The sequence below is a fragment of the Hyperolius riggenbachi genome, chromosome 11 (assembly GCF_040937935.1).
Source record: "Hyperolius riggenbachi isolate aHypRig1 chromosome 11, aHypRig1.pri, whole genome shotgun sequence".
Lineage (NCBI taxonomy): Eukaryota > Metazoa > Chordata > Amphibia > Anura > Hyperoliidae > Hyperolius > Hyperolius riggenbachi.
The window spans coordinates 117,597,416-117,624,631 of NC_090656.1; the positions used below are offsets into that span (position 1 = coordinate 117,597,416).

Sequence of the window (27,216 nt, forward strand, 5' to 3'; positions counted from 1 at the left end):
AGTAATACAATCAATAGAGTCCTGTTGTATAATTAAACACCATGTGGTATTTATCAGTTTTCCAAAACCTAAGATGAATACAAAATCATGCACTCCATTTTTTCCCTACAGGGTGTTGTTGAATTGAGCTCAGATGGATGTTGTCAGATCTGTAAAGGTAAGTTCTCTGTTAATTTTCACATCATGACTTTTTTCCTAATCAGTGTCTGATGCTTGTACACTGTGCAAAAACTGTTAAACCCGTAAGAAAACCCAAAAGGAAAGCATTATGGGTGCTACAGGTTTATTGCCTATTAAAGGGAACCTGAGGTTAGAGGGATATGGAGCCGGCCATATTTATTTCCTTCTAAACAATGCCAGTTGCCTGGCAACCTTGTTGATCTTCTGGCATATGTAGTGTCGGATGCCAAAACCCCAACAAGCATATGGCTAATCCAATAAAATCTGAGTCAGCTGAGTCAGAGTATTTGATCTGCTGCATGGTTGTTCAGGGTAAGTGGCTAAAAGTATTATACACACAGGATCAGGAGGACTGCCAGGCAACTGGTATTGTTTAAAAGGAAATAAATATGGCAGCCTCCATATCACTCTAACCTTGGTTTCCCTTTAAAACCCCAATAGTCTGGCTACCATGTTAGTTTTGTTTTACTGAAATAGTTGGTGTCTGAGCTTCATATATGAAATAAGCCTCAGGCAGGTGTCAGAACGTTTGATCGGCATTTCTGTTCAAACATCAGGGAGAATTGCAGACAATCTGTTAGCACAACATAAGTCATAAGTAGGTTTTAAAAATGGAATTCACAAATACAATGTTCCAGACTCTCCACGTTTATGTGCACACATAGAATGCAAAACCATCTTAACTCCTCCAATGACGCCTGATGCTTGCCCACATCCAACCAAATCTGCAGGTGCATGGATCCATGCACGTATTCCAGACCTCTCTGCCTACAGTGGAGAAGATTTGATTGCAGGGTAAGTATAGCATTCTGCCAAAGAAAAAAATATAGGAATGCACCAGGCAGTATCTATCCAATCCATACACAGATGAAGATGACACCAGCTATGTTATAATCAGTAGCTTGTTAACCACTTTTTTGTTTTAGGCAAATACTGCAAGTTTGAAAATGACATTTTCGCTCTTGTGAATTTTGTTAATAAATGTCTCAATAATGATTCTGATCCCAATTACAATTTTATGGGTAATCTTGCCTTCATATCATTTTCAAGTAATTTTGCATAATCTTTCTAGTGGCATGAGGAAACACATTTTCGCTTATAAAAAAATCACATTCTTACATAAATGCACTGAAGTCTAAGGGTATAAGAAAATACATTTTGCACAAATTCATTAGTCTGTGGGCATGAGAAAGGCATGCGTCATTGCAAAATTTCATACTATTATTACAATTATGTACAAAATTTGTTTCACAAAATTACAAATTTTGCATTGTAATTCCGAATGCAACAATTAACTGACCCAGGAATGAAGGTAAATGTAGCCTAACTAGCTGCTGGTTAATCAACTAGCTGCTAAATAATTGAGCAGCAGCTACTGGCTTTGGTAAGCTCCATTTCTTTCCCTTCTTGGGTCAATCAGTCTGTTAGGAAATTTGTGCTCATCACTAGTAGGGACTCTTATTGGCGGGGCACCAGATTAGATACAGTAAGTGATGCAGCTGTGTTTTAATTTGGCCTCACATAGGTATTGCAAGCAATTTTTTTTTTACATTGTATTCAGCTTAATTTCATGGTGAGCTCTGAAACTAGCAGCCACCATCCACTCCTTTTTCCTTTCCACCTCTCTCTTTGCCACTTGCCAGTAGAATTCTCTGGGTTTCTTTTAATCGATTCACTTCTACAAATGCTCCAGAAAGGAATCGTAAAGGGGAACTGAAGAGAGAGGTATATGGAGGCTGCCATGTTTATTTCCTTTTAAGCAATACCAGTTGTCTGGCAGCTCTGCTGATCCTCTGCCTCTAATACTATTAGCCATAGCCCCTGAACAAGCATGCAGCACATCAGGTGTTTCAGACTTTAAAGTCAGATCTGACAAGACTAGCTGCATGCTTGTTTCTGGTGTTATTCAGATACTACTGCAGAGAAATAGACCAGCAGGTCTGCCAGGCAACTGGTATTGCTTAAAAGGAAATAAACATGGCAGCCTCCACATACCTCTCTCTTCAGTTCCCCTTTAAATTGACCTATTAAATACTGTATGCTCAGGTAGTGCTTAGCTAGTGATGTGGTCCCTTGCCTACCTTCCCATTCTCATTCAGGGATGGGGGATGGAGCCAAATGTCTAGCTGGGTCAGGGATGGGAGTGGTCTGGTTTAGTTTCCAAGGTAAAGCCTCATTCCCTGCTCTGGAGGTACGATGGCTGGTGCCCATCTTACAAAACCTAGCTACTTGAAGAAGTAAAAGTATGGTAATATGGAAGAGCTTTCTATAAACTCTCTGAGTTTGCACATATTTAGCAATTTAAAATCCATTTCAGTTTTTTTGTTTTTTTTTAACGAGTTAATGCCCATCTGTGATGCTTATTAGATGGTCTAGTGACACAATCTAAACGTGAGCTATGATTCAAAAAGTGAAAAGAAAAAAGTCAAGAGACCCTAAATGTATTTTATGTATTTTTCAGCTCCCAAGAAATGTGATGTTATATTTATCCCAACAACTCTGTATCAAGGAAACTGTCAGGCTGAAGTAAAGGTTCCATGCTGCTCCGGAGTTTGCCCGACTACACCGTGAGTATTGCAAATTACGTTTCTAAACTGCAACATGACACTGAGGCTAGGATCACGTTAGTCAGTTGTATAACACATCTGTTATAATGTGGTATAATAAGTGTGAACTGCAGTGGAGACTGGACATAGACTTTAATACAGTACAAAGTCAGCATGCAATGAATAACAGTCAGCTACAATGCAGTACTGTGAACAGAAATGTTTGGGCAGTGAGTTGACTTACAGAATTATTCTGTATTGCAACTGACCACTGTGAACTGGGCTTTATACAAGCCATGACTTCACACCCTAAGCTACTAGGACATATTGTGCTGCCTGGTTTTCACTAAAAATGGAAACCAATACAATGTTAAGAGGAGTTACAGTGAAAACAAACTTTCCAAACTGCTTTTCACATAGCCAGTCCTCAGCTAAAGGACTTATGTATACTAGGGGGTAAAAGAGCTGAACTTACCTGGGGCTTCTGTGCCCGCGCAGCCACTCACTGATGCTCTGGTCCCCGCCGGCTCACTTCGTCCGCGCTCCTTCTGATGTCACCGGGAGTGTATGGTGCCGGCCCAATATGGTCTGCACCTGCGCAGTACGCTCCCAGTGACGTCAGCAGGAGCGAGGACACGGCTGCACAGGTGCAGTGGTTTTCCGACCCAAATTCCAGATGTGAACCTGCGCGGGCACAGGACGTCTGCGGGGGACTGTTAGGAGACCCAGGTAAGTTTAACTCTTTTTCCCCTGCCCCCTACAGTAGTCTTTTAATACAGACTTGTAGCAAACAATCAGGATTTGTGGAAGCTCACAGGATTCCTTTACATCCCAGACTGCTCTTGTTTTCAGATCAAAAAATAGGACCAAAAGACAAGAGATAGGCTAGGTTCACAGTATTCAGTTGCATAACTCATGCATTATAATGAGTATGAACTACAATGGAGACTCGACATAGACTTTAATACAAAGCCTGCATGCAGCGATTTAGAATAACGCGATTAGAGAGGCTGGTTTCACACTGTAAATTGGCATTAGCGATGCGGTGCATCTCACCCGTTGCATCGTTGCACCAAAAACAGGCCTTCAGGGAACACCACATTAGTTCACGGTGTTCACTGTTCCGTGTCACTTCCTGATTCGGCCAAGCAGGAAATGACACGCACTTGCTTTCGCTTCCTTCTTCGGGTATACGAAAGTGCATGGAAGCATATTGTAAGAATATTCCGCCGCAATGTCGCGAGGCCAACTTTTTTAAAGAAGCCTGCTCCCCCATAGACTAACATGAATTCCGGCCCAACGCATAGACTAACATGAATTCCAGTTCATCGCCGGAGCTGTGTATTAATGTAGGTATGCACTAGCATTCAATTGGGGACTTACCGCAACATGAGAAGTATGAACTTAACCATAGGGCATCATTAGGCAGCGGTAGCAGAGCGGCAATTTCCCGCAACGCAGTGCGACAGTGTGAAACAGCCCTGACTGTGAACAGGACCATAGAATTGTATAGGCAGTGAGTTGTCATGCAGATTTATTCTGCAACACAACTGACCACTGTAAACGGAGTCATAAGCAGCCTCTGCAGATCAGAGAAATATAAACAAAACCTATACGATATTACATTCCTTTTACATAGCTTTGTTGAAAAAAAGGCACATTAAAGTTTAACCATTTATTCAGAAGAGGGGAAACATTCTACACCCTCAAAAATCACAGTTAAATTAGAAAAACCCTTAGGGCTTGTTCACACTATGAGCTTTTTCAATTTTTTGAAGCGCTGGCGATTTTAGAAATCACTCTAAAAGCGCTTGTGCAATGATTTCCTATGACAGTGTTCACTTGGGAGCATTTTGATTTTTTTAAAATCGCAAATGCGATACATGTACCATTTTCTGAGCATTTTGGCTCAATGGAAGGTATAGGGAAATCGCAAAGTACTTGAAAAAGCGCTTTGAACTGTTATTTCCCAAGCACTTTTATGAATGAATACATTGTATTTATTAATTTCCGGGTCAGGTACCGCGTTTGTGATTTAATAGAAAGCTCAACACTCAAGTATGAACACCCAAGTTAAAAATCATCGCACAAGGGCTTTTAGAGCTATTTCCTTAATCACCAGCGCTTAAAAAAAATGAAAGCCCCTATAGTGTGAACAAGCCCTTACAAAGTAGAATGATTGTTTTGTTGTCTCTGCTCAGTGGCAGCCTATTAAGTGTCCTTCAATGAAAATATATAAACTATTGTCCTTTTTCTATCTCCCCCTGCTCTCAGAAGTTGTGTTCTGCCAGGAAAACTTTTATGGCTGTAATTTGCTTATCAGTGAAGTTTGAATGGGCAGTACTTACCATGGGAGGTGGGAAAAAAACTCGCCGTCATCCATGTAAACCAGGTCTTATTGCTCACAGAGGTAATAAAATAATTTGTCAGAGACACACACTGGTCACCTAAAACAACACTAAAATATCTGTTTATATAATCCAACAAATCTATTCTTCCGTCAGTGGCTGTTAACCACCTATACCCCCTATTCCTTCTTATGTTCCTAAATGGTTATGGGGTATATATTTACTTTAGTGATTTCTACTCCAGAAGTTGTGCAATTGTAAAGCAAATCTGAAGATTAAAGTAAAGGGAAGGCTCTGGATACAATAGAGACTTTACGATCCTTGGTCTGTCACTGTGTTTTCAGTAGAAGCTACTCTTTTTTCCAAGTCTTTGGCAATTATTTGGGCAGCCTTCAGAATTACTTATATCCCTGAGTAGTTCCAAAGATGAGCGCATCAGTTCTGCGCACGAATGAGTTTGAGCCCGGGCATATGCAGAACGGATGTTCTCATCTTCAGAAGTACTCAGCGATGTGAGTACTTGTGAAGCCTGCACAAGGCGTGCCAAAGAGCTATTCAATCTACCTGATTGAATAGCTTCCACTGGGGATAATAATTCCAGAGCCTCTCCTCTACATAGTGGCAGCACGGTGGCGTAGTGGTTAGCTCTCTCGCCTTGCAGCGCTGGGTCACTGGTTCGAATCCCAGCCAGGGCACTATCTGCAAAGAGTTTGTATGTTCTCTCCGTGTCTGCGTGGGTTTCCTCCGGGCACTCCGGTTTCCTCCCACATTCCAAAAACATACAGATAAGTCAATTGGCTCCCCCTAAAATTGGCCCTAGACTACAGCACTTACACTACATAATATAGACATATGGCAATGGTAGGGATTAGATTGTGAGCTCCTTTGAGGGACAGTTAGTGACAAGATATATATATATATATATACCCTGTACAGCGCTGCGTAATATGTCGGCGCTATATAAATACTAAATAATAATAATAATAATAATAATAGTTATGTGTAAAAACTGAATTTTATTTCTCACTTCAGTTTCCCTTTAAATAAATCCGTATCCCTAATGAAAAAAAAGTGTACATTGAAATGCTGCTGATTTTTCTTAGGACTTTAATAAAAACTAGCGGAAGACCCAGTGGGCTTGATTCACTAACCGGCGCTAAGTGAGCCCTATCACTTAGTGGGCGCAAACTACGGCACTAAGTAGTTTGTGCCCACACATCAGCCTTAGTACCGCTCACTGCGCACACAGCGCAGGTGCGCCTATATCATCACACCTGCTGCCCCTGAAACCGCTTCGGGTGCAACCGATGCGCCGTTATCATTTAAGGGGCAGTGGGTGCAACATTATTGTCGCACCACGCACTAATATAGGCGCACCTGCGCTGCGCGCACAGTGAGCGGGGCTGCGTGCAAAGTAGCTTTGCATGCACTAGGGGCAAAAAATGGCTTTTCACACCGGCACTAACACTTAACGCCGGTTAGTGAATCAAGCCCACTATGTATTTGGGTGTTGTTAGCTTCGCCCACTTTTTCAAACTTTGACGCAGTCACTCAATGACCAAGCTTATGAGGTTTGGGGTCCTTGGCATCGATAATTTCAATTTTCCCATTGAAATGAAATAAATCTAATAGGCTGTTTGTGGCTCTGCACCCTTTTCTGAATTTGATGATCATTCACCCAATGAGCGACTGTACCAGGTTTCAGGCCTCTGCCATTAACTGTGTAAGAATGTGCACTCTAACTGTCACACTATGAGAGATCAATCAAGCTAATTAATGATTTAACAATAGAGTAGTGATAGTAGTGAAGGGGTTAATCACTGAACAGCTAGTTTATAACTGTGTACAGCCCCCTTGCTAGGCCACCACCAGCACTGGAGCATGTCTCTCAGTGAGCATTCAGCAAGCTAGGACGATCTGTATCATCGTGGCAGCCCTCCTTATTATACAGGGGGGCTGGCCAGTGTTCCTTTCAGTGATTTGGTGCCAGGGCTTAGGCTGGGAGGCCTCTGATTGGCTCAATGAGGTCAGGTGGGGCTGGCCAGGGTTCCCCTCTGTGATTGGTTACTAGGGCTTCTGCTGTGAGCACCCTGATTGGCTCCAGGACTTCATCACCTTAGTTACAGTATTTCGGATCCGGATATCCGCAGATATCCGCGGATATCCGGGTTATGCGGCCAAATATCCGCAGATAGCTATCCGGATTTCTAGAGAAATCCGGAAGCTATCCGGATAGCGTAAAAATGGTCAGATATCCGGGTTACCCGGATATGCAGAATCCGGATAAGCAACCCTTTAAAGGAAACCTAAACTGAGTGAAAAGGATATGGATTTTTCCTTTCAAAATAATACCAGTTCCCTGATTCTCCTGCTGATCCTGTGTCTCTAATACATTTAACCACAGCCCCTGAACAAGCATGCAGATCAGGTGCTCTGATGGAAGTCAGACTGGATTATAGCTGCATGCTTATTTCAGGTGTGTGATTCAGCCACTACTGCAGTCAAAGAGATCAGCAGGACTGACAAGCAATTGGTATTGTTTAACTACTTTAGGACCACGGTGATTGAAATCTACACCCTGTTTTGGTGGGCGCCTGGCTGGCAGGGCGTGGATTTCAATCACCGCCACAGCACGCATCCGCCGTTTCCGTCGCCCCCCCCCCCCCCCCCCCCCCCGATCGTGCCGCTCAAACCTAACATCTCTCGCCGCAGCTCACTGCCTCTGCCTATCTCTATGACGGCAAAGCCATGTGAGCCGGTCAGGAGCCGATTTAATTTGGCTCCTGGCCGTGTCTATCAATGTAAGCCGCTCCCATTGGCTTACATTGATAGACACAGTCAGGAGCCAATGAAAATGGCTCTTGACCGGCTCACATGACTCATAATAGATGGCAGAGTCTATGTCAGGAGGATCCCGACATGCGGCGGTTACGGCGGGTATGCGCGGCGATTTGTCTGGATTTTGTCGGTATTGTACCAGCTGTCTCTGGTCCTTAAAGGAAACCTTAACTGAATGGGGGGTAAAGAGTTTCAGTTACCTGGTGCTATTACCAGCCCCCTGCAGCAGTCCTGTGTCCTCGGAACCGCTCTGGAATCCTCCGGTCCCCCGCTGTCACTTAGTTTCGTTTTTGACGACTCACCAGTCGGCCGGCCGCCATGCGTATTATTGGACGCATTCCCTGCTGCAATTAGCGCTGTTGCGGACCGCAACGCATACAAAAATACTCGTTGCCGCATATCTACGCGTGTGAAATGCTAATTGCAGTAGGAAATGTGTCCAATAATATGCATGGCGGCCGGCCGACTGATGAGTCATCAAAAATGAAACTAAGTGACAGCGGGGGACCCGAGGATTCCAGAGCGGCTCCGAGGGCACAGGACTGCTGCAGGGGGCTGGTAATAGCCCCAGGTAAGTGAAACTCTTTTCCCCCCCATTCAGTTAAGGTTCCCTTTAAGGGGGCAGAGACTGCTGGTACTTAAGTGGTTAAAAGGAAACATACATATCCCTCTCAGTTAAGGTTCCCTTTAAGCAACAAATCTGTATGAATGGGGATCCCATGAGTGATTGCAAGTGTGAATTGTGTGCACATACATCCGGCTGTGGTGATTACAACTGTTGTGGCTTCATACTGTTGGTTTTATGCGGGTTTTTGTTTTTATACAAGTACTTATGTGCAAAAAGGAGAGGGCCAGCGCATACCACAAAGGCTGCATCTGACCAACAGCTCACATGTGCAGCACCTCTAATAAGCTATCTGCACACTTTGCACTCCATTCAGATGCAAATCATATGCATAACTACTATTACTCACTATGCAAACGGGAAACTCAGGAATACAGGCTGGAAGCAGCTAACCTGGTAGTTACATACTAGCAAAATTATGAAAAGGCGGGGGGTGATTGCCCATCCCTAAGCATGTTTTTAGGGATGCGCAACCTCCCCCCTTTTCATAATTTTGCTAGTATGTAACTACCAGGTTAGCTGCTTCCAGCCTGTATTCCTGAGTTTCCCGTTTGCATAGTAAGTAATAGTAGTTATGCATATGATTTGCATCTGAATTGAATGCGAAGTGTGCAGATAGCTTATTAGAGGTGCTACACATGTGAGCTGTTGGTCATTTCAGATGCAGCTTTAGTGGTATGCTCTGGCCCTCTCCTTGCTGTCCATTAAAATGTAAGTTACACATTTTTGCTTAGCTGCTCCCAAGGTTATACATATGTTGTTTTAATTTAGGTTAGGCCACTTGCCTGGAGGTCTGCCTCACCGTGGCGCAAGTGTCCAGTATATTATACTTTGCATGCAAACTATAGTGGAAGCCAAAGTTCCTCCATAGTATAATAAATGTAGCATTTGTTTTGGACGCAAGGCATGCATTTTCAGCCTAATAAAGGTGGTGCATGCCTGAGCGATTAACCAGTCAATTGCAGCATGTTTTTAGGGATGCGCAACCTCCCCCCCTTTTCATACTTGTGTGCAATAGTTTTGATACCATTAATAAAATTTAGATTTGTATGTGAGTTTGAAAAGAACATATATTTTACTTAAAGTGTACCCGTGTGGCGACATGTGACATAAGATAAACATGTGTATGTACAGTGCAAAATATATTAATAACCTGACTTGTTTTATTTTGCTGCCTGAAAGCGTTAATTTTAAGGCATGAAAGTGACAGCTTCTGCCTTGCTGGGAATATTATAAACATCATTGATAAGCAAATTACAGCCATAAAAGTTTTGCTGGCAGAATACAACTTCTGAGAGCAGGGGAGAGGGGAAAAAAAGGTCAATAGTTCATGTATTTTCATTTAGGGACACTTAATAGGCAGCCACTAAGCAGAGACAACAAAGCATTAAATCAACCAATCTACTTTGTAAGTGTTTAAATATAAAATAAAACCATGGGATATCTAAAAAAGTCATTTTAGGAGTAGGAGGATAACTACAATTGTTTATCTCTATCTATGAGTTTATTTTTACCTCGGGTTCACTTAAACCTAATAATACTCTCACACAGGACCCTCCTGTACTGATGCTTAACTGTAAAAGCCCCTCCCCCCGCCTAACACTTAAAAAAAAACACGCCTAACCTTAACCATACCACTCATGCCTAAAGCTTAAAAAACACCCTTCATGCCTAACCTTAACCACCCACCTACTCCTGACCCTTAAAAATACCCCCCCTTCACTCCTAACCTCAACCACCCCTTCCCCCATACAAATGTCTCACTAGAGCAGCCATTTATAATGGTGACTATGGTGGCGCCCACGTTTTTTTTGATAGCGAGCATCAAAATTTCCCACTTCGACTGATAGACCTTTTTAGCTCCTGACATGTTTGTTTAAAACTGAAAATATATTTTTTTATTATTGATAGCCTACTTTAAGTTCATTCTGCTATATCTCTGACTACTTACTAAATAATAACTTCTATTACAGGGTTTCTACGGTATCTACAACAAAAAACCAATGCATGTGCTGTGATAAGAAAACCTCAAGTAAGAGAACTGTGAAGCTAAACTGTCCCGATGGATCTACAGTTCCGTATACTTATGAAAACATAGACAGTTGTGCATGTCGTGTGTGTAATTTATAGTTAATCCATCCAATACCAAAAGCCTACCCAGACAAAGCTGCTTCATTTCCTCTTTCTCAAGCCGTCTGAGCACTGTATATGTAATACCATACTCCAGTGCTTAACACTGACACAGTATGGTGTATCTCCTTGCTTCATACAAATCAGTAGCTGAAAGATGACAATATTTAAATCAGTAGATACTAGACAGTAAGAAAATAAAGCATATTCTCTGCACGCCCATTGATCTGCACCAAATATACATAGTTTACACCACCAACAAATCAGCAAATTAGCAACTAAAATAAAACCCAATACTATGTAGATGAAAACATTATAGAAGCAGAAAGTATAACATTTCATTACGGTCTATCTATGATCCCTTCTGCTCCCAGGTATAGCCAATGAAAATAAAATCCAACTGATATTGAGAGCAATAGTTCAATCACCTTTATGCTTTCATTAACAGTTGTACTTTCAATCCCATAACAAATTCAACCCTTAAAGGGATACTGTAAGGGGGTCGGGGGAAAATGAGTTGAAATTACCCGGGGCTTCTAATGGTCCCCCGCAGGCATCCTGTGCCCGTACAGCCACTCACCGATGCTCCGGCCCCGCCTCCGGTTCACTTCTGGAATTTCAGACTTTAAAGTCTGAAAACCACTGCACCTGCATTGCCGTGTCCTCGCTCCCACTGACGTTACCAGGAGCATACTGCGCAGGCACAGACCATACTGGGTCTGCGCAGTATGCTCCTGGTGCTCTCAGCGGGAGTGAGGACACGGCAACGCAGGCGCAGTGGTTTTCAGACTTTAAAGTCTGAAATACCAGAAGTGAACCAGAGGCGGGGCCAGAGCATTGGGGAGTGGCTGCGCGGGCACAGGTTGTTTGTGTGGGACCATTAGAAGCCCCGGGTAACTTCAACTCATTTTCCCCTGACCCCCCTACAGTGTCCCTTTAAGCAACTTTAAATATGCATAAAGCACAAAACTCAAAAAGATTTCCTAAAAACAGCAGTAAGCAATTAGTATTCACTGCTTCCTAATAGGAATTTCCCAGCTCAAAGTGTATTTGATAACTGCTTCTAATTAAAATAATGTTTTTCATAATTGCAAATATATTACGTATTGTGATGAGCAGAAATTACACCTATGTGTAATTATGCATTGTAATTCTCAATTACACATTGTAATCATGATGCAAAATTTCAGGGAAAATCATAATTAATTTCGTTGTAATCCTTCGTAATTTCGTGTAATTCTTCATGCAATTTTTACATAATTTTCTGCCGACTTTAGCGGGTAATAGCAAAGCCTCCATGCATGCTATTGCTACCAACATTTTTCAAAAAGACTTTGTCGTTTTTGAGAAAATAGATTTTAAAAATGCAAAGAAAAATGGTTTTTAAACTGTCATTTTTTCTGAGTTTAAAAACCATCTTTCTTTACATTTTTAAAATCAATTTTCTCAAAAACTGATGTTTTTTTTTTTTTTTTTTAACTTTTACTTACGTAGTAATTTTGATGACAATAGCATATATTGGCACTTTGCTGTTCACCACCAAAGTCGGCACAAAATTATGTGAACATTAGTGAAAATTCACGCGAAATTACGAATGATGATATAAAATCAATTGAATTATCAATTTGTAATTACGTATAGGCGTAATTGCAAAAATGTATACGAAAGTTTACGTAATCGTAAGCTGATTGCGATCATCACTGATTACGTTCACAGACAGGTATCTGATAAAGATGTAAAATACAAATAAACATATAAATTTCATGCTATCAAAGACTTCATATTGGAAAAACTGTCATCTTATTTTACGGTGTTCAGTGTGATATGAGAAACATAGATAATGTTTTCCTGCCATAACTGTCAATATTAGGCTTATGAAAACTATGTATAGATTTTATGTTGCATATACAGTACATAATAAAGCTAACCTGCTGCAGCAAAAATTTGTCTCATGTCTGGTCTTTAAACTATGAAAATGTAAAGCTGGCCACTAACGGTCCAATTTCTAGCGAAAAATCGTTAGAGCGATCAGAAATTCTGATCGGATTGGTTGGAAATAATCTCCATTGGTGGACCCAATCGATTATGAAGGAGTGAAAAAAATGTCGCCCGAATGAATTTTCATCGAACGAAAATTTGGATTTTCTTGGTGGCCGTGATAGATAGGAAGCAAAGATTGGTTAGTTGATGATGTAGTGAACGATTTTTCGTCCGATCAGAATTTCTGATCGATCGAACGATTTTTCGCTAGAAATTGGACCTTAAAGCTGGCCACTAACGGTCCAATTTCTAGCGAAAAATCGTTCGAGCGATCAGAAATTCTGATCGGATGCAAGTGAGAAAGAGGCTATGCCATATTTCCCTTCCTTTTTAGTAGAGGTTATGTGTGTGTCAGAAAGGGAGATAAAAGGGAAAGTTGCAACTGCTGGACTGTTGCAGAGGGAGTAGGCTCAGCAAATTCCTGTGTCTGGACGAAGTTCTCCATTCGCTGAGTTTGGCGGATCTTTGCATGGTTAAACATGCGCATGGTGCCAAGCTAATGTTATTGTGTTGTTTCATGTGCTCTTACCATGTGCAGATGTGGCAGATGATATTTTGTCACAAGTAGTGATGGACAAACATTCGCAGCAAAACCTATTGATTTTAATGTCAGGCGACTTCTAAAACCTTCAGGGAATCTCTGCAGCCACAATTTCTTTTAAAAAAGGTGTGCAAAGTGTACAAAAATCAAGGCAGTGGCATGGCGGAGGGGATTTGGGGCAACATTTTTCCCCAAAAATATGTATTTTACACAAAGGCTTTTTTTTTTTAACCTCCCCGGCGTTCTATTGAGATCGCCAGGGAGGCTGCGGGAGGGTTTTTTTTCAATAAAAAAAAAACTATTTCATGCAGCCAACTGAAAGTTGGCTGCATGAAAGCCCACTAGAGGGCGCTCCGGAGGCGTTCTTCCGATCGCCTCCGGCGCCCAGAACAAACAAGGAAGGCCGCAATGAGCAGCCTTCCTTGTTTGGCTTTCCTCGTCGCCATGGCGACGAGCGGAGTGACGTCATGGACGTCAGCCGACGTCCTGACGTCAGCCGCCTCTGATCCAGCCCTTAGCGCTGGCCGGAACTGATTGGTCCGGCTGCGCAGGGCTCGGGCGGCTGGGGGGACCCTCTTTCGCCGCTGCTCGTGGCGGATCGCCGCAGAGCGGCGGCGATCAGGCAGCACACGCGGCTGGCAAAGTGCCGGCTGCGTGTGCTGCTTTTTATTTGGGGAAACTCGGCCCAGCAGGGCCTGAGCGGCAGCCTCCGGCGGTGATGGACGAGCTGAGCTCGTCCATACCGCTCAGGAGGTTAATGTGTAAACGCAAAAAACTACTGCTTGCAGATAGAGATGTCGCGAACCTCAAATGTTCAGTTCGCGATCGTGAACTTTCGCAAATGTTCATGATCTGGCAAATCTCCATAGACTTCAATGGGCAGGGGAATTTTAAAACCTACAAAGTCTATTTCTGGCCACAAAAGTGATGGAAAAGTAGTTTCAAGGGGTCTAACACCTGGACTGTGGCATGCCAGAGGGGGATCCATGCCAAAAATCCACCAAAAATAACAGGGTTGACGTAAAGTCAGGTTTTAAATTAATCCCTAATTAATCCCTAAAGGGCAGAAATCACATTATGCACAGCTCTGGATGTCAGTGGGCTGTGGAGTTTCTCACACAGAGGAATGCAATAGAACTATCAGAATAAATAATAATGCACTGGAGTGGTTCTGTGCCTGCAACTTAATGTGGCAACAGCAGAAGTGTGCACACAGCTTTGGGTGTCAGTGGACTGTGGAGTGTCACACAAAAAAAAAAAAAAAAAACACAGAAGACTGATGTGCTAGCCTTTAAAAGGGCTGTTTGGGGTGTTTCATAGCAAGTGAGGAACAAGAACATAGGGCTAGCTAATGCTTTCCCTACATATCTGCAGCAAGTCTGACCCTGCTCTCACTAACAGTTCGCTGCCAGCAGAGAATAAATCCAATATGGCCCTTGCAACTGCTTTTGATCGGGGTGTAGGGGGCCCAGGAGGGGTTGCTAGCTAATTGGCTGCCATGTGTCAGCTGACTGTGAGGTAAGGGGTAAAAGTTTAGCTCAATGATGATGTATAGGGGGCGGGTTGAACACCCCAAATGTTCGCTGGTCGCTGCGGAAGTTTGCAGAATACTGTTCGCCAGCAAACTGTTCTGGCCATCTATACTTGCAGAGTGTGGGACTAAAACTGCACAACAAACTCAACAGTGTTGTGAGTCACTTTGTCTGACAATGGTTAGGTAACACAATTTTTTTAAAGTACACTGCAGTCACTCAATCTGCTTTTTGCACAGTGTGTGAGCCTAACACTGCACTACAAAGACAGTCATGCTAAACACTTTGTGTGACAATGTCAAGTGATCCAAGTGTGGTCAATCAATCACTTTATTTTAGCACAATGACAGGCTGACAAGCTGTAACAGTGATGCCGCCACATACTACACTATAATACAATGGTGTTTACTATAAGCATGTCACAAACAGCAACAAAAAATAACAGCAGGATCAGTCTTCAAAAAGATTATTGGGGTCTTTAGCTGGTGAACTGCAAAAAGCATAACACCTATACAAGTCACTTCAAAGCACTATATCACACAGAACTGCTATCTATCTGTCCCTCAATCATCAGCACAGGGTTTCTTATACTGACTCTAGGCAGACTGTAAAATGGCTGCCAGGTTCATTTCTTTTGTGGGGGAAAGGGGATTCCTTGTGGTTAAAATGTTTAACTGGTTGTCCTGTCAAGAAGTGGCTTCATGTGAAAGTATAGGGCGAACTCGAACTTCGCATAAAGTTCATGGTAAATGTGAATGGCTCACATGTTTGTCCATCGCTAGTCACACATAAAGATATAACAATGCACAGACATCAGAGACATAATGCAAGGCCATGCATCTGATATCATAAGACTTCCATCTCTGCCTCTTCCCCAGACAAAAGCTCACAGTAGTTGCCAGGAGGTTGCACCTTTGTTTCAGCATGTTGATGGTCACCTATGACATGGGTTTTAGAAGAGGAAGATACAAAACCAGAATTCGTATAGGACGCAGGGTTGAGTAGACTTGTCAAAATCCGGTCTTTGGAGTTTCAAGCACAATTTTCTGTGGAATATCAGTTGGGAAACTTGTAATTTTGATGATTTTTATAGATGTAATGGATGGAAAAAGACGTCTGCTAGTAAAAGCTCCTTGCAGCCATAGTGGACCTACTGTTGTGTCAAAAAATGGCATCAGTCCTGCAGAGCCCCCATGACACTGCAGGCACACAGGACAGTACATGACACAAATGTGCCTACAGAGGCCCCATGATACTGCAGGCCACACAGGACAGCACATGACACAAGTGTGCCTGCAGAGGCCCGCCCTCTTGACACTGCAGATTACACAGGACAGCACATGACACAAGTGTGCCTACAAAGGCCCCATGATACTGCAGGCCACACAGGAGAGCACATGACACAAGTGTGGCTGCAGAGGCCCCATGATATTGCAGGCTACACAGGACAGCACATGACACAAGTGTGCCTACAGAGGCCCCATGATACTGCAGGCCACACAGGACAGCACATGACACAAGTGTCCCTGCACGCCCCAATGACACTGCATGCCACACAGGACAGCACATGACACAAGTGTGCCTGCAGAGGCCCCTTGATACTGCAGGCCACACAGGACAGCACATGACACAAGTGTGCCTGCAGAGGCCCCATGACACTGAAGGCAACACACAGGCCACACAGGACAGCACATGACACAAGTGTGCCTACAGAGGCCCCATGATACTGCAGGCCACACAGGACAGCACATGACACAAGTGTGCCTACAAAGACCCCATGATACTGCAGGCCACACAGGTCAGCACATGACAAAAGTGTGCCTACAGAGGCTCCATGATACTGCAGGCCACACAGGACAGCACATGACACAAGTGTGCCTACAGAGGCTCCATGATACTGCAGGCCACACAGGTCAGCACATGACAAAAGTGTGCCTACAGAGGCCCCATGATACTGCAAGCCACACAGGACAGCACATGACACAAGTGTGCCTACAAAGGCCCCATGATACTGCAGGCCACACAGGACAGTACATGACACAAGTGTGCCTACAGAGGCCCCATGACATTAAAGGCTACACAGGACAGCACATGACACAAGTGTGCCTGCAGAGGACCCATGATACTGCAGGCCACACAGGACAGCACATGACACAAGTGTGCCTACAGAGGCCCCATAATACTGCAGGTTACACAGGACAGCACATGACACAGGAGTGCCTAAAGAGGCCCCATGATACTGCAGGCCACACAGGACAGCACATGACACAAGTGTGGCTGCAGAGACCCCATGATACTGCAGGCCACACAGGACAGCACATGACACAAGTGTACCTACAGAGGCCCCATGATACTGCAAGCCACACAGGACAGCACATGACACAAGTGTACCTACAGAGGCCCCATGATACTGCAAGCCACACAGGACAGCACATGACACAAGTGTGCCTGCAGAGGCCCCATGATACTGCAGGCCACACAGGACAGCACATGACACAAGTGTGCCTAAAGAGGCCCCATGATACAGCAGGCCACACAGGACAGCACATGACACAAGTGTGCCTAAAGAGGCCCCATGACACTGCAGGCCACACAGGACAGCACATGACACAAGTGTGCCTAAAGAGGCCCCATGATACTGCAGGCCACACATGACAGCACATGACACAAGTGTACCTACAGAGGCCCCATGATACTGCAGGCCACACAGGACAGCACATGACACAAGTGTGCCTACAGAGGCCCCATAATACTGCAGGTTACACAGGACAGCACATGACACAGGAGTGCCTAAAGAGGCCCCATGATACTGCAGGCCACACAGGACAGCACATGACACAAGTGTGGCTGCAGAGACCCCATGATACTGCAGGCCACACAGGACAGCACATGACACAAGTGTACCTACAGAGGCCCCATGATACTGCAAGCCACACAGGACAGCACATGACACAAGTGTACCTACAAAGGCCCCATGATACTGCAAGCCACACAGGACAGCACATGACACAAGTGTGCCTGCAGAGGCCCCATGATACTACAGGCCACACAGGACAGCACATGACACAAGTGTGCCTAAAGAGGCCCCATGATACAGCAGGCCACACAGGACAGCACATGACACAAGTGTGCCTAAAGAGGCCCCATGACACTGCAGGCCACACAGGACAGCACATGACACAAGTGTGCCTAAAGAGGCCCCATGATACTGCAGGCCACACATGACAGCACATGACACAAGTGTACCTACAGAGGCCCCATGATACTGCAGGCCACACAGGACAGTACATGACACAAGTGTGCCTACAGAGGCCCCATGATACTGCAGGCCACACAGGACAGCACATGACACAAGTGTGCCTACAGAGGCTCCATGATACTGCAGGCCACACAGGACAGCACATGACACAAGTGTGCCTACAGAGGCCCCATGGCACTGCAGGCCATACAGGACAGCACATGCCACAAGTGTGGCTGCAGAGGCACCATGATACTGCAGGCCACACAGGACAGCACATGACACAAGTGTGCCAACAGAGGCCCCATGATACTGCAGGCCACACAGGACAGCACATGACACATGTGTGCCTAAAGAGGCCCCATGATACTGCAGGCCACACAGGGAAGCACATGACACAAGTGTGCCTACAGAGGCCCCATGATACTGCAGGCCACACAGGACAGCACATGACTCAAATGAGCCTACAGAGGCCCCATGATACTGCAGGCCACACAGGACAGCACATGACACAAGTGTGCCTACAGTGGTCCCATGATACTGCAGGCCACACAGGACGGAACATGACACAAATGTGCCTACAGAGGCCCCATGATACTGCAGGCCAGTGATGCTCGGATAGTACTTTTTAAAATCCGAATTGAGCCCAATTTGGATACCTAGATATCCGGATCCAACTCGGATATCCGAATCCGGCCTTTTAGGTATCCGCGTGAACACGGATATCCGGTCGCATTATCCGCGGATATCTGGCCGATTCGGATATCTGGATAGAAAAACCGGAAGTGCCCTTTAAATAGCTTTAAAACGGGTTTTGAGGGTAAATGAGACATGTATCATCATTATTTTGCAAAGGGAAACACTAATTGATGATGTGGGGACTTCGAATCCCCCTCCCCCCTCCCAAAAAAAAATTACTGTCAATTAACATTAGGCCTAGATTACAGACAGCGGTCGTGCAGCCCACATTGTGTCCAAAGTCCAACCGCACAACTGGGACATGACAGTTTTCAGTCAAGACACCTCCAAAAATTGATGCTGCAATTTTGTTTTGGGTTAAATATAGGTGGTATCAGTGGCCTGTGGCACCCTGTCCTGGCGGTGGGAGCTGCATAGGCAGCAGGAGCAGGGTAATGCAGCAGCAGCAGGTGTAATGTGTGCCAGCCAGGAGCATGACGGACGTGGTACGTGGCACTTGCCAAGTGTCACGTGACAAGTGCAGAGTGACAGACAGCAGAGGAGAAGACACTAACTGGTGCACACAAACACATTAATGAATTAACAATAGTGGAGTGATAGTGAAGGGGTTAATCACTGAGCTCATCACTGTGTACAGCCCTTGGCCCAGCAGCAGCACTGCAGCTGTACAGCACACACTCTAACTGTCACACTATGAGACATCAGTCAAGCTAATTAACGATTACTATAGAGTAGTGAAGGGGTTAATCAATGAACAGCTTTAGGTTTATAACTGTGTACAGGCAGCCCTTGCTAGGCCACCAGCACTGCAGCATGTCTCTCAGGAAGCATTCAGCAAGCCATAACAATCTGTCTCATGATGGCAGCCCTCCTTATTATACAAGGGGGGGCTGGCCAGTGTTCCTTTCTGTGATTGGGTGCCAGGGCTTAGGCTAGGAGGCCTCTGATTGGCTCAATGAGGTCAGGTGGGGCTGGCCAGGGTTCCCCTCTGTGATTGGTTGCTAGGGCTTCTGCTGGGAGCCCTCTGATTGGCTCCAGGACGTCATCACCTTAGTTACAGTAATTAGGATCCGGATATCCGCGGATATCCGCAGATATCCGGGTCATGCTTCAAACTATCCGCAGATAGCTATCCGGATATCTATAGCTATCCGGGATCCGGAGTCTGACCCGGATAGTGTAAAAAATGCTCGGATATCCGGGTTACTCGGATATCCGGAATCTAGATGAGCATCACTGCTGCAGGCCACACAGGACAGCACATGACACAAGTGTGCCTGCAGAGGACCACCCCCCTGACACTGCAGATTACACAGGACAGCACATGACACAAGTGTGCCTACAAAGGCCCCATAATACTGCAGGCCACACAGGAGAGCACATGACGCAAGTCTGCCTACAGAGGCCCCATGATACTGCAGGCCACACAGGACAGTACATGACACAAGTGCGCCTACAGAGGCCCCATGATACTGCAGACTAGAGATGTAGCGAACGGTTCGCCGGCGAACGGTTCAACTTTTGCGGAAGTTCGATTCGCCCCATAATGCACTATGAGGGTCAACTTTGACCCTCTGCATCACAGTCAGCAGGCACATTGTAGCCAATCCGGCTATACTAAGCCCTGGAGCCCCACCCCCCCTTATATAAGGCAGGGTCCGGCGGCCATTACACTCACTCGTGTGCCTGCTAAAGATAGGAAAGGGACAGCTGCTGCAGACTTTTTCTCCTAGGGACAGATTAGTTAGGTTCTAGGCTGCTTTGCTTGCTCCTGACTGATTATTATTGCTTTTAAAGCACCCATCAACAGCAACAGCTCTTTTCAGAGCTCATCCTGTACATATTTTTTTTTCTGTGTGTCAAACTGACACTTTTGATGCATGCACAGCCTTGCTAATTGATAGTGTGTGTGCCACTGCCAGCAGCCCAGCACATTCAGTGACTACCTGTGTGTGTGACAGGGAGCTGCACAGTGTACTACCCAGTACTGCATATACCCCAGTACCTGTTGTGTTTACTTAACCCACCTCATCACTGCATATACCTAGCTTTGTGTTGAGTGAACCCAGCTCACTGCATCTAACTACCTGTTGTGTTGAGTGAACCCACCTGGCCACCTCACTGCATCTAACTACCTGTTGTGTTAAGTGAGAATCCACCTCACTGCATCTTATGTACCTTTATGGTTCAGTGAACCCAGCTCACTGCATCTTACTACCTGTTGTGTTGAGTGAGAACCCACCTCACTGCATCTTAAGTACCTTTACTGTTCAGTGAACCCAGCTCACTGCATCTTACTACCTGTTGTGTTGAGTGCGAACTTACCTCACTGCATCTTAAGTACCTTTACTGTTCAGTGAACCCAGCTCACTGCATCTAACTACCTGTTGTGTTGAGTGAACCCACCTGGCCACCTCACTGCATCTAACTACCTGTTGTGTTGAGTGAGAACCCACCTCACTGCATCTTAAGTACCTTTACTGTTCAGTGAACCCAGCTCACTGCATCTAACTACCTGTTGTGTTGAGTGAGAACGCACCTCACTGCATCTTAAATACCTTTACTGTTCAGTGAACCCAGCTCACTGCATCTTATTACCTGTTGTGTTAAGTGAGAACCCACCTCACTGCATCTTAAGTACCTTTACCGTTCAGTGAACCCAGCTCACTGCATCTAACTACCTGTTGTGTTGGGTGAACCCACCTGGCCCCCTAACTGCATCTAACTACCTGTTGTGTTGAGTGAGAACCCACCTCACTGCATCTTAAGTACCTTTACTGTTCAGTGAACCAAGCTCACTGCATCTTACTACCTGTTGTGTTGAGTGAGAACCCACCTCACTGCATCTTAAGTACCTTTACTGTTCAGTGAACCCAGCTCACTGCATCTTACTACCTGTTGTGTTGAGTGAGAACCCACCTCACTGCATCTTAAGTACCTTTACTGTTGAGTGAACCCAGCTCACTGCATCTAACTACCTGTTGTGTTGAGTGAGAACGCACCTCACTGCATCTTAAATACCTTTACTGTTCAGTGAACCCAGCTCACTGCATCTTATTACCTGTTGTGTTAAGTGAGAACCCACCTCACTGCATCTTAAGTACCTTTACCGTTCAGTGAACCCAGCTCACTGCATCTAACTACCTGTTGTGTTGGGTGAACCCACCTGGCCCCCTAACTGCATCTAACTACCTGTTGTGTTGAGTGAGAACCCACCTCACTGCATCTTAAGTACCTTTACTGTTCAGTGAACCAAGCTCACTGCATCTTACTACCTGTTGTGTTGAGTGAGAACCCACCTCACTGCATCTTAAGTACCTTTACTGTTCAGTGAACCCAGCTCACTGCATCTTACTACCTGTTGTGTTGAGTGAGAACCCACCTCACTGCATCTTAAGTACCTTTACTGTTGAGTGAACCCAGCTCACTGCATCTAACTACCTGTTGTGTTGAGTGAACCCACCTCACTGCATATACCTAGCACCCCCCCGAGATGGACAAAATGGACAAACCAGGTAGAGGAAGAGGTAGAGGCAGACCCAGAGGAAGGCCACCAGGCACCGGCAGGTCTGTGGCTGTGCGAGGTGGTGTTTCTGTGATTTCGTGCGGACCTGGCCCAAAATACAGTGCTCAGGAGAAGGCACGTGCCATCACTTCCCAAAATCGTGAGGAGGTGCTTGAGTATTTAACACAGAACACCTCATCTCCCGCAGCCACCAGCGCTACAACAAGCACCACATCCGCTGCATTTGACACTTCGCAGGAGTTATTTGGTGGTGGTGAAATCACTGATTCCCAGCCACTACTGCAACAGAAACAAGAAGGCGCAGGTACACCACCTCATACGTCTGGGTTAGGTGGCGATAGTATGGACGTAACATGTGTGGATGGGGATGATGGACCACCTGAAGTTGGTGCAGTTGAGGAGGTGTCTGAGGAAAGCGCAGCTGGCCAGGAGGATTATGATGACGATTATACGGATACCACATATGTTCCCGGTAGGGGAGATGACCAGGGGGACAGTTCAGAGGAGGAGTCAGAGAGGAGTAGGAGGAGACGACTCCATGATAGAAGCAGAGGGAGCTCGTTCTCAGAAACAGCTGGGGGCAGTGTCCGGCGCCATGTATCGCCAGCTATGGCCAGCCAGCCAACATGCCCTTCAACGTCAGCTGCTGATGCCACCGTAGCGCCATCACCCCAGGGGGGCTCAGCGGTTTGGAAATTTTTTCACGTGTGTGTCTCAGATCGGAGCAAAGCCATCTGTTGTCTCTGCCAGCAAAAATTGAGCCGTGGAAAGGCCAACTCTCACGTAGGGACAAGTGCCTTACGAAGGCACCTGGAGAGAAGGCACAAACAGCTATGGCAAGAACACCTGAGGAAAAGCAGCACCCCTCAAAAGACAAGCCACCCTCCTTCTCCTCTTCCTCCTTCAGGTGCATCGGCTTCATCCACTTTCTCCCTTGCACCTTCACAGCCACCCTTCTCCACACCGCCTCTTCCCTTCAGCGGTTCCTTCTCCTCTGCCCACAGCAGTACCCAGCTGTCCGTGAAGGAAGTATTTGCGCGTAAGAAGCAAATGTCTGCCAGTTACCCTCTTGCCCGGCGTTTGACAGCTGGCGTGGCGGAACTATTAGCTCGCCAGCTATTACCATACAAGCTGGTGGAGTCGGAGGCTTTCCGTAAGTTTGTGGCCATTGGTACACCGCAGTGGAAGATACCAGGCCGCAATTATTTTTCACAAAAGGCCATACCCAAACTGTACCATGCAGTTGAGAGGCAAGTGGTGTCATCTCTGGCACACAGCGTTGGGTCAAGGGTCCACCTGACCACGGATGCCTGGTCTTCCAAGCACGGGCAGGGCCACTACATTACATACACAGCCCATTGGGTCAACCTGGTGACCGATGGCAGCAAGCAGGGAGTACGTGGCTGTGCAGCGGATCGACTTGTCACACCTCCATGGCTTGCAGGCAGGCCTCCAGCCACCTCCTCTCCACCTGCTACCACCGCTTCGCTGTCGTCATCCTCCTCCTCCTCCTTGGCTGGTGCTACGATCTCCTCTCCAGCTACACAGCCGCAGCACCCCAGGGCCTATGCTGCATGCCAGGTACGACGGTGTCACGCAGTGTTAGACATGTCTTGCCTGAAAGCGGAGAGTCAAACTGGAGCAGCTCTCCTGGCTGCTCTTAACAAACAGGTGGAGCAATGGCTGACCCCACACAAGCTTGAGATCGGCAACGTGGTGTGTGACAACGGCAGCAATCGCATTGCTGCGTTGAAATTGGGAAAGCTGACACACATACCCTGCATGGCACATGTGCTGAATCTGGTCATGCAAAGATTTGTGTCCAAGTACCCATGCTTAGAGGACGTCCTGAAGCAGGCCAGGAAGTTGTGTGGGCATTTCAGGCGCTCTTACAAGGCCATGGCACGCTTTGCGGACATTCAGCGTAGAAACAACTTGCCGGTGAGACGCCTGATTTGCGATAGCCCGACTCGCTGGTATTCCACCCTGCTGATGTTCTCTCGTCTGCTAGACCAGGAGAAAGCCGTCACCCAGGACCTGTATCATTACAGTACAAGGACACAATCTGGGAGGATGGGGATGTTGTGGCCCAACAACTGGACACTGATGCGAAATGCATGCAGGGTCATGGAGCCCTTTGAGGAGGTGACCAAACTGGTGAGTCGCGATGAGGGCACCATCAGCGACTTGATCCCCTACGCCTACTTCCTGGAGCGTGCCGTGCGTAGAGTGGTGGATACAGCTGTGGAGGAGCGTGAACGAGAAGAGTTACGGCAACAGGAGACGTGGGAGCCATTTACACCCGAACCCGATGTTCTCACAACACCTGTGGCAGCACAGAGGGGGGAGGAGGAGGAGGAAGAGGAGGAGTCGTGTGGGGAAGGAGAGGAGTCAGACTCTGATGATGGTGATGATGAGGAAGGTGTTTCTGTGGAGGAGGAAGAGGCGGCGGAAGAAGAACAACCACGGCAGCCGTCACAGGGGGCTTCTGCTGCTCCACGTTCCCGTGGTATTGTTCGTGGCTGGGGGGAGGAAGAGGAGTTGCGTCCCGTCACTGAGGAAGAGCAAGAGGAGATGGAGAGTACGTCTGCATCCAGCTTTGTGCAGATGTCCTCTCTCATGTTGTCCAGCCTGTTGAGGGACCCCCGTATCAAAAAACTCAAGTCGAATGACCTGTACTGGGTGGCCACGCTACTAGACCCTCGGTACAGGCACAAAGTGGCGGACCTGTTAACAACTCAACAGAAGGCAGAAAGGATGCAGCACTTGCAGAACAAGCTGTCAATGATGCTTTACAATGCGTTTAAGGGTGATGTGGCTGCACAACGCAATCAAGGTACCACTGGCAGTAACCCTCCTCATCCCAAGTCCACGCAGGCAAGGACAGGACGCTCCAGCGATCTCAGGGTGATGTTGGACATGCGGACGTTCTTTAGTCCAACTCCTCGCCATAGTCCTTCCGGATCCACCCTCCACCAACGCCTTGACCGGCAGGTAGCCGACTACCTGGCCTTGAGTGCGGATGTAGACACTGCGAAAAGCGACGATGAACCCTTGGACTACTGGTTGCGCAGGCTTGACCTGTGGCCAGAGCTGTCCCAATTTGCCATACAACTTCTCTCTTGCCCTGCTGCAAGCATCCTGTCAGAAAGGACCTTCAGTGCAGCTGGAGGCATAGTTACTGAGAAGAGAAGTCGCCTAAGTCACGACAGTGTTCAGTACCTGACCTTTATCAAAATGAATGAGGAATGGATCCCGGAGGGCTACTGCACGACCGAAGACTAAGTCAGTCCCCACACACAGCATTTCTGCCTGCAGGCCGCTTGTCTTCTCCGCCACCACCAACAGGGTCCAGGACTCTAGGCGGATTCCTGAATTTTTAAGGCCGATGCTAGCAGCGGTCGCTACACTAATTTTTCTGGTGCGTGTACATGCCTGCCTAATTTTTCTGGCTGCACTGCGGGCGGCTGCAACAAAAAAACAAAAGGCATGTACATGTGCCCATCCCCCTTCGTGATCATTACCTTGCCGCGGTGAAGGGGCTTGCGTATCACAATGAAGCAATGACCGCCGGCTATTTGAGTGTCTCGGGTGGGGGTGGCACACAAAAGATAATAAGGTCGTTGCTTCATTGTGGTCAGACCAAATTTGATCAGCTGGACAGTCACTGTTGTTCTATCATTGAGCTACCACAGCCCGGCGACCATATGGGCTTGAAAAACGCCACGGCCTACACTCTGGCCATGGTGCGCACCACTCCAGCACGGCCGTCACTACGCAAACAGCTGTTTGCGGTGCGTTACACAGTGAGTTTGGTGTGTCAGTGTGAAGCAGAACTCTAATTACACTCCCTGATTGATGTATACCCATGCAAGATGTTTGAAAGCACGTTAGGCCTACAATTTAGCATTCAATGTGATTTCTGCCCTTAAAACGCTGCTTTGTGTCAAATACAGGCCAGCATAATTTTTTCTATTTTTCAAAGTTCGCCTCTCCATTGAAGTCTATTGCGGTTCGCGAACTTTTCCGCGAACCGAACCTTCCGCAAAGGTTCGCGAACTGGGTTTGCGAACCGAAAATCGCAGGTTCGCGACATCTCTACTGCAGGCCACACAGGACAGCACATGACACAAGTGTGCCTACAGACCTGCTGAGCAGCCCCGATCAGCACGCGGGATACCTGTGCGCAGCCGCAGCAGCTTTTTCACTGCCCCAACCCTGAGCTCGGGCTTACCTGTAGCAGCTGCTTTTTCCTACCCCGAACCCAGGCCGGGGTTACCGCCAGGAGGGTTAAAGTGACACTGAAGCAAAAAAAAATCTATAATATAATAAATTGTATGTGCAATACTGATAATTAATAGAACATTAGCAGCAAAGAAGAGAGTCTCATGTTTTTATTTTTAGTTATACAAATTTTTTTTATAGCATTGCATCTTTCTATCTTATTTGCAATTTACAAACCACACTGTATTTTAAACTATAAAACAGAGCAGAGCTAGTAACTTTTCGAAGTTCCCTGCAGTAAAAATCTTATATGAACCTGTCTGGCCCTGTTACTTTGAAGTATAAGTGCTTCAGAAAACAGCACAGTAGCCAACTAAATTAGTCAGAGCTCAGAGAAGCTCTTTTGCATAGATAACAAGGGCATTTTCTTAACTTTTCCTGTACTGGAAAAAATATGAGACAGGATTCTGTGCTACTAATGTTCTATTTCTTAGCTGTGCTACACATACAATTAACCACTTTACCCCCCGCGGTACGAATTTCTCCGTCCCTTTTTCCACCCTTATAAAACCAAGGGACGGAGAAATCCGTACCTCCCGCGCTACCGCCGCTGTCCGCGCTCCCGCCACTCGTGCGCGCGCTCCCGCCGCTCGTGCACGCCGCCGCCCGCTCGCCCGGAGATCAGTGAACGGGAAAATCCATTCCCGTTCGTTGATCTAAGCCCCCACAATGATCTACTGCTTCTATGA

At 46.3% G+C, this 27,216-nt stretch overlaps 1 protein-coding gene across 1 annotated transcript in view; it reads left to right on the forward strand.

Annotated features, from left to right (window-relative positions):
- LOC137537855 (kielin/chordin-like protein) overlaps positions 1–11,139 on the forward strand; it is a 267,049-nt gene extending 255,910 nt beyond the window's left edge. Inside the window, exons 36-38 of the mRNA XM_068259806.1 lie at positions 112–157; positions 2,642–2,747; positions 10,511–11,139. Coding sequence (XP_068115907.1) covers positions 112–157; positions 2,642–2,747; positions 10,511–10,667 — 309 coding nt within the window. The 3' untranslated portion in view covers positions 10,668–11,139. The remainder of the gene's footprint in view (positions 1–111; positions 158–2,641; positions 2,748–10,510) is intronic.
- The last annotated feature ends 16,077 nt before the right edge of the window (positions 11,140–27,216 follow it).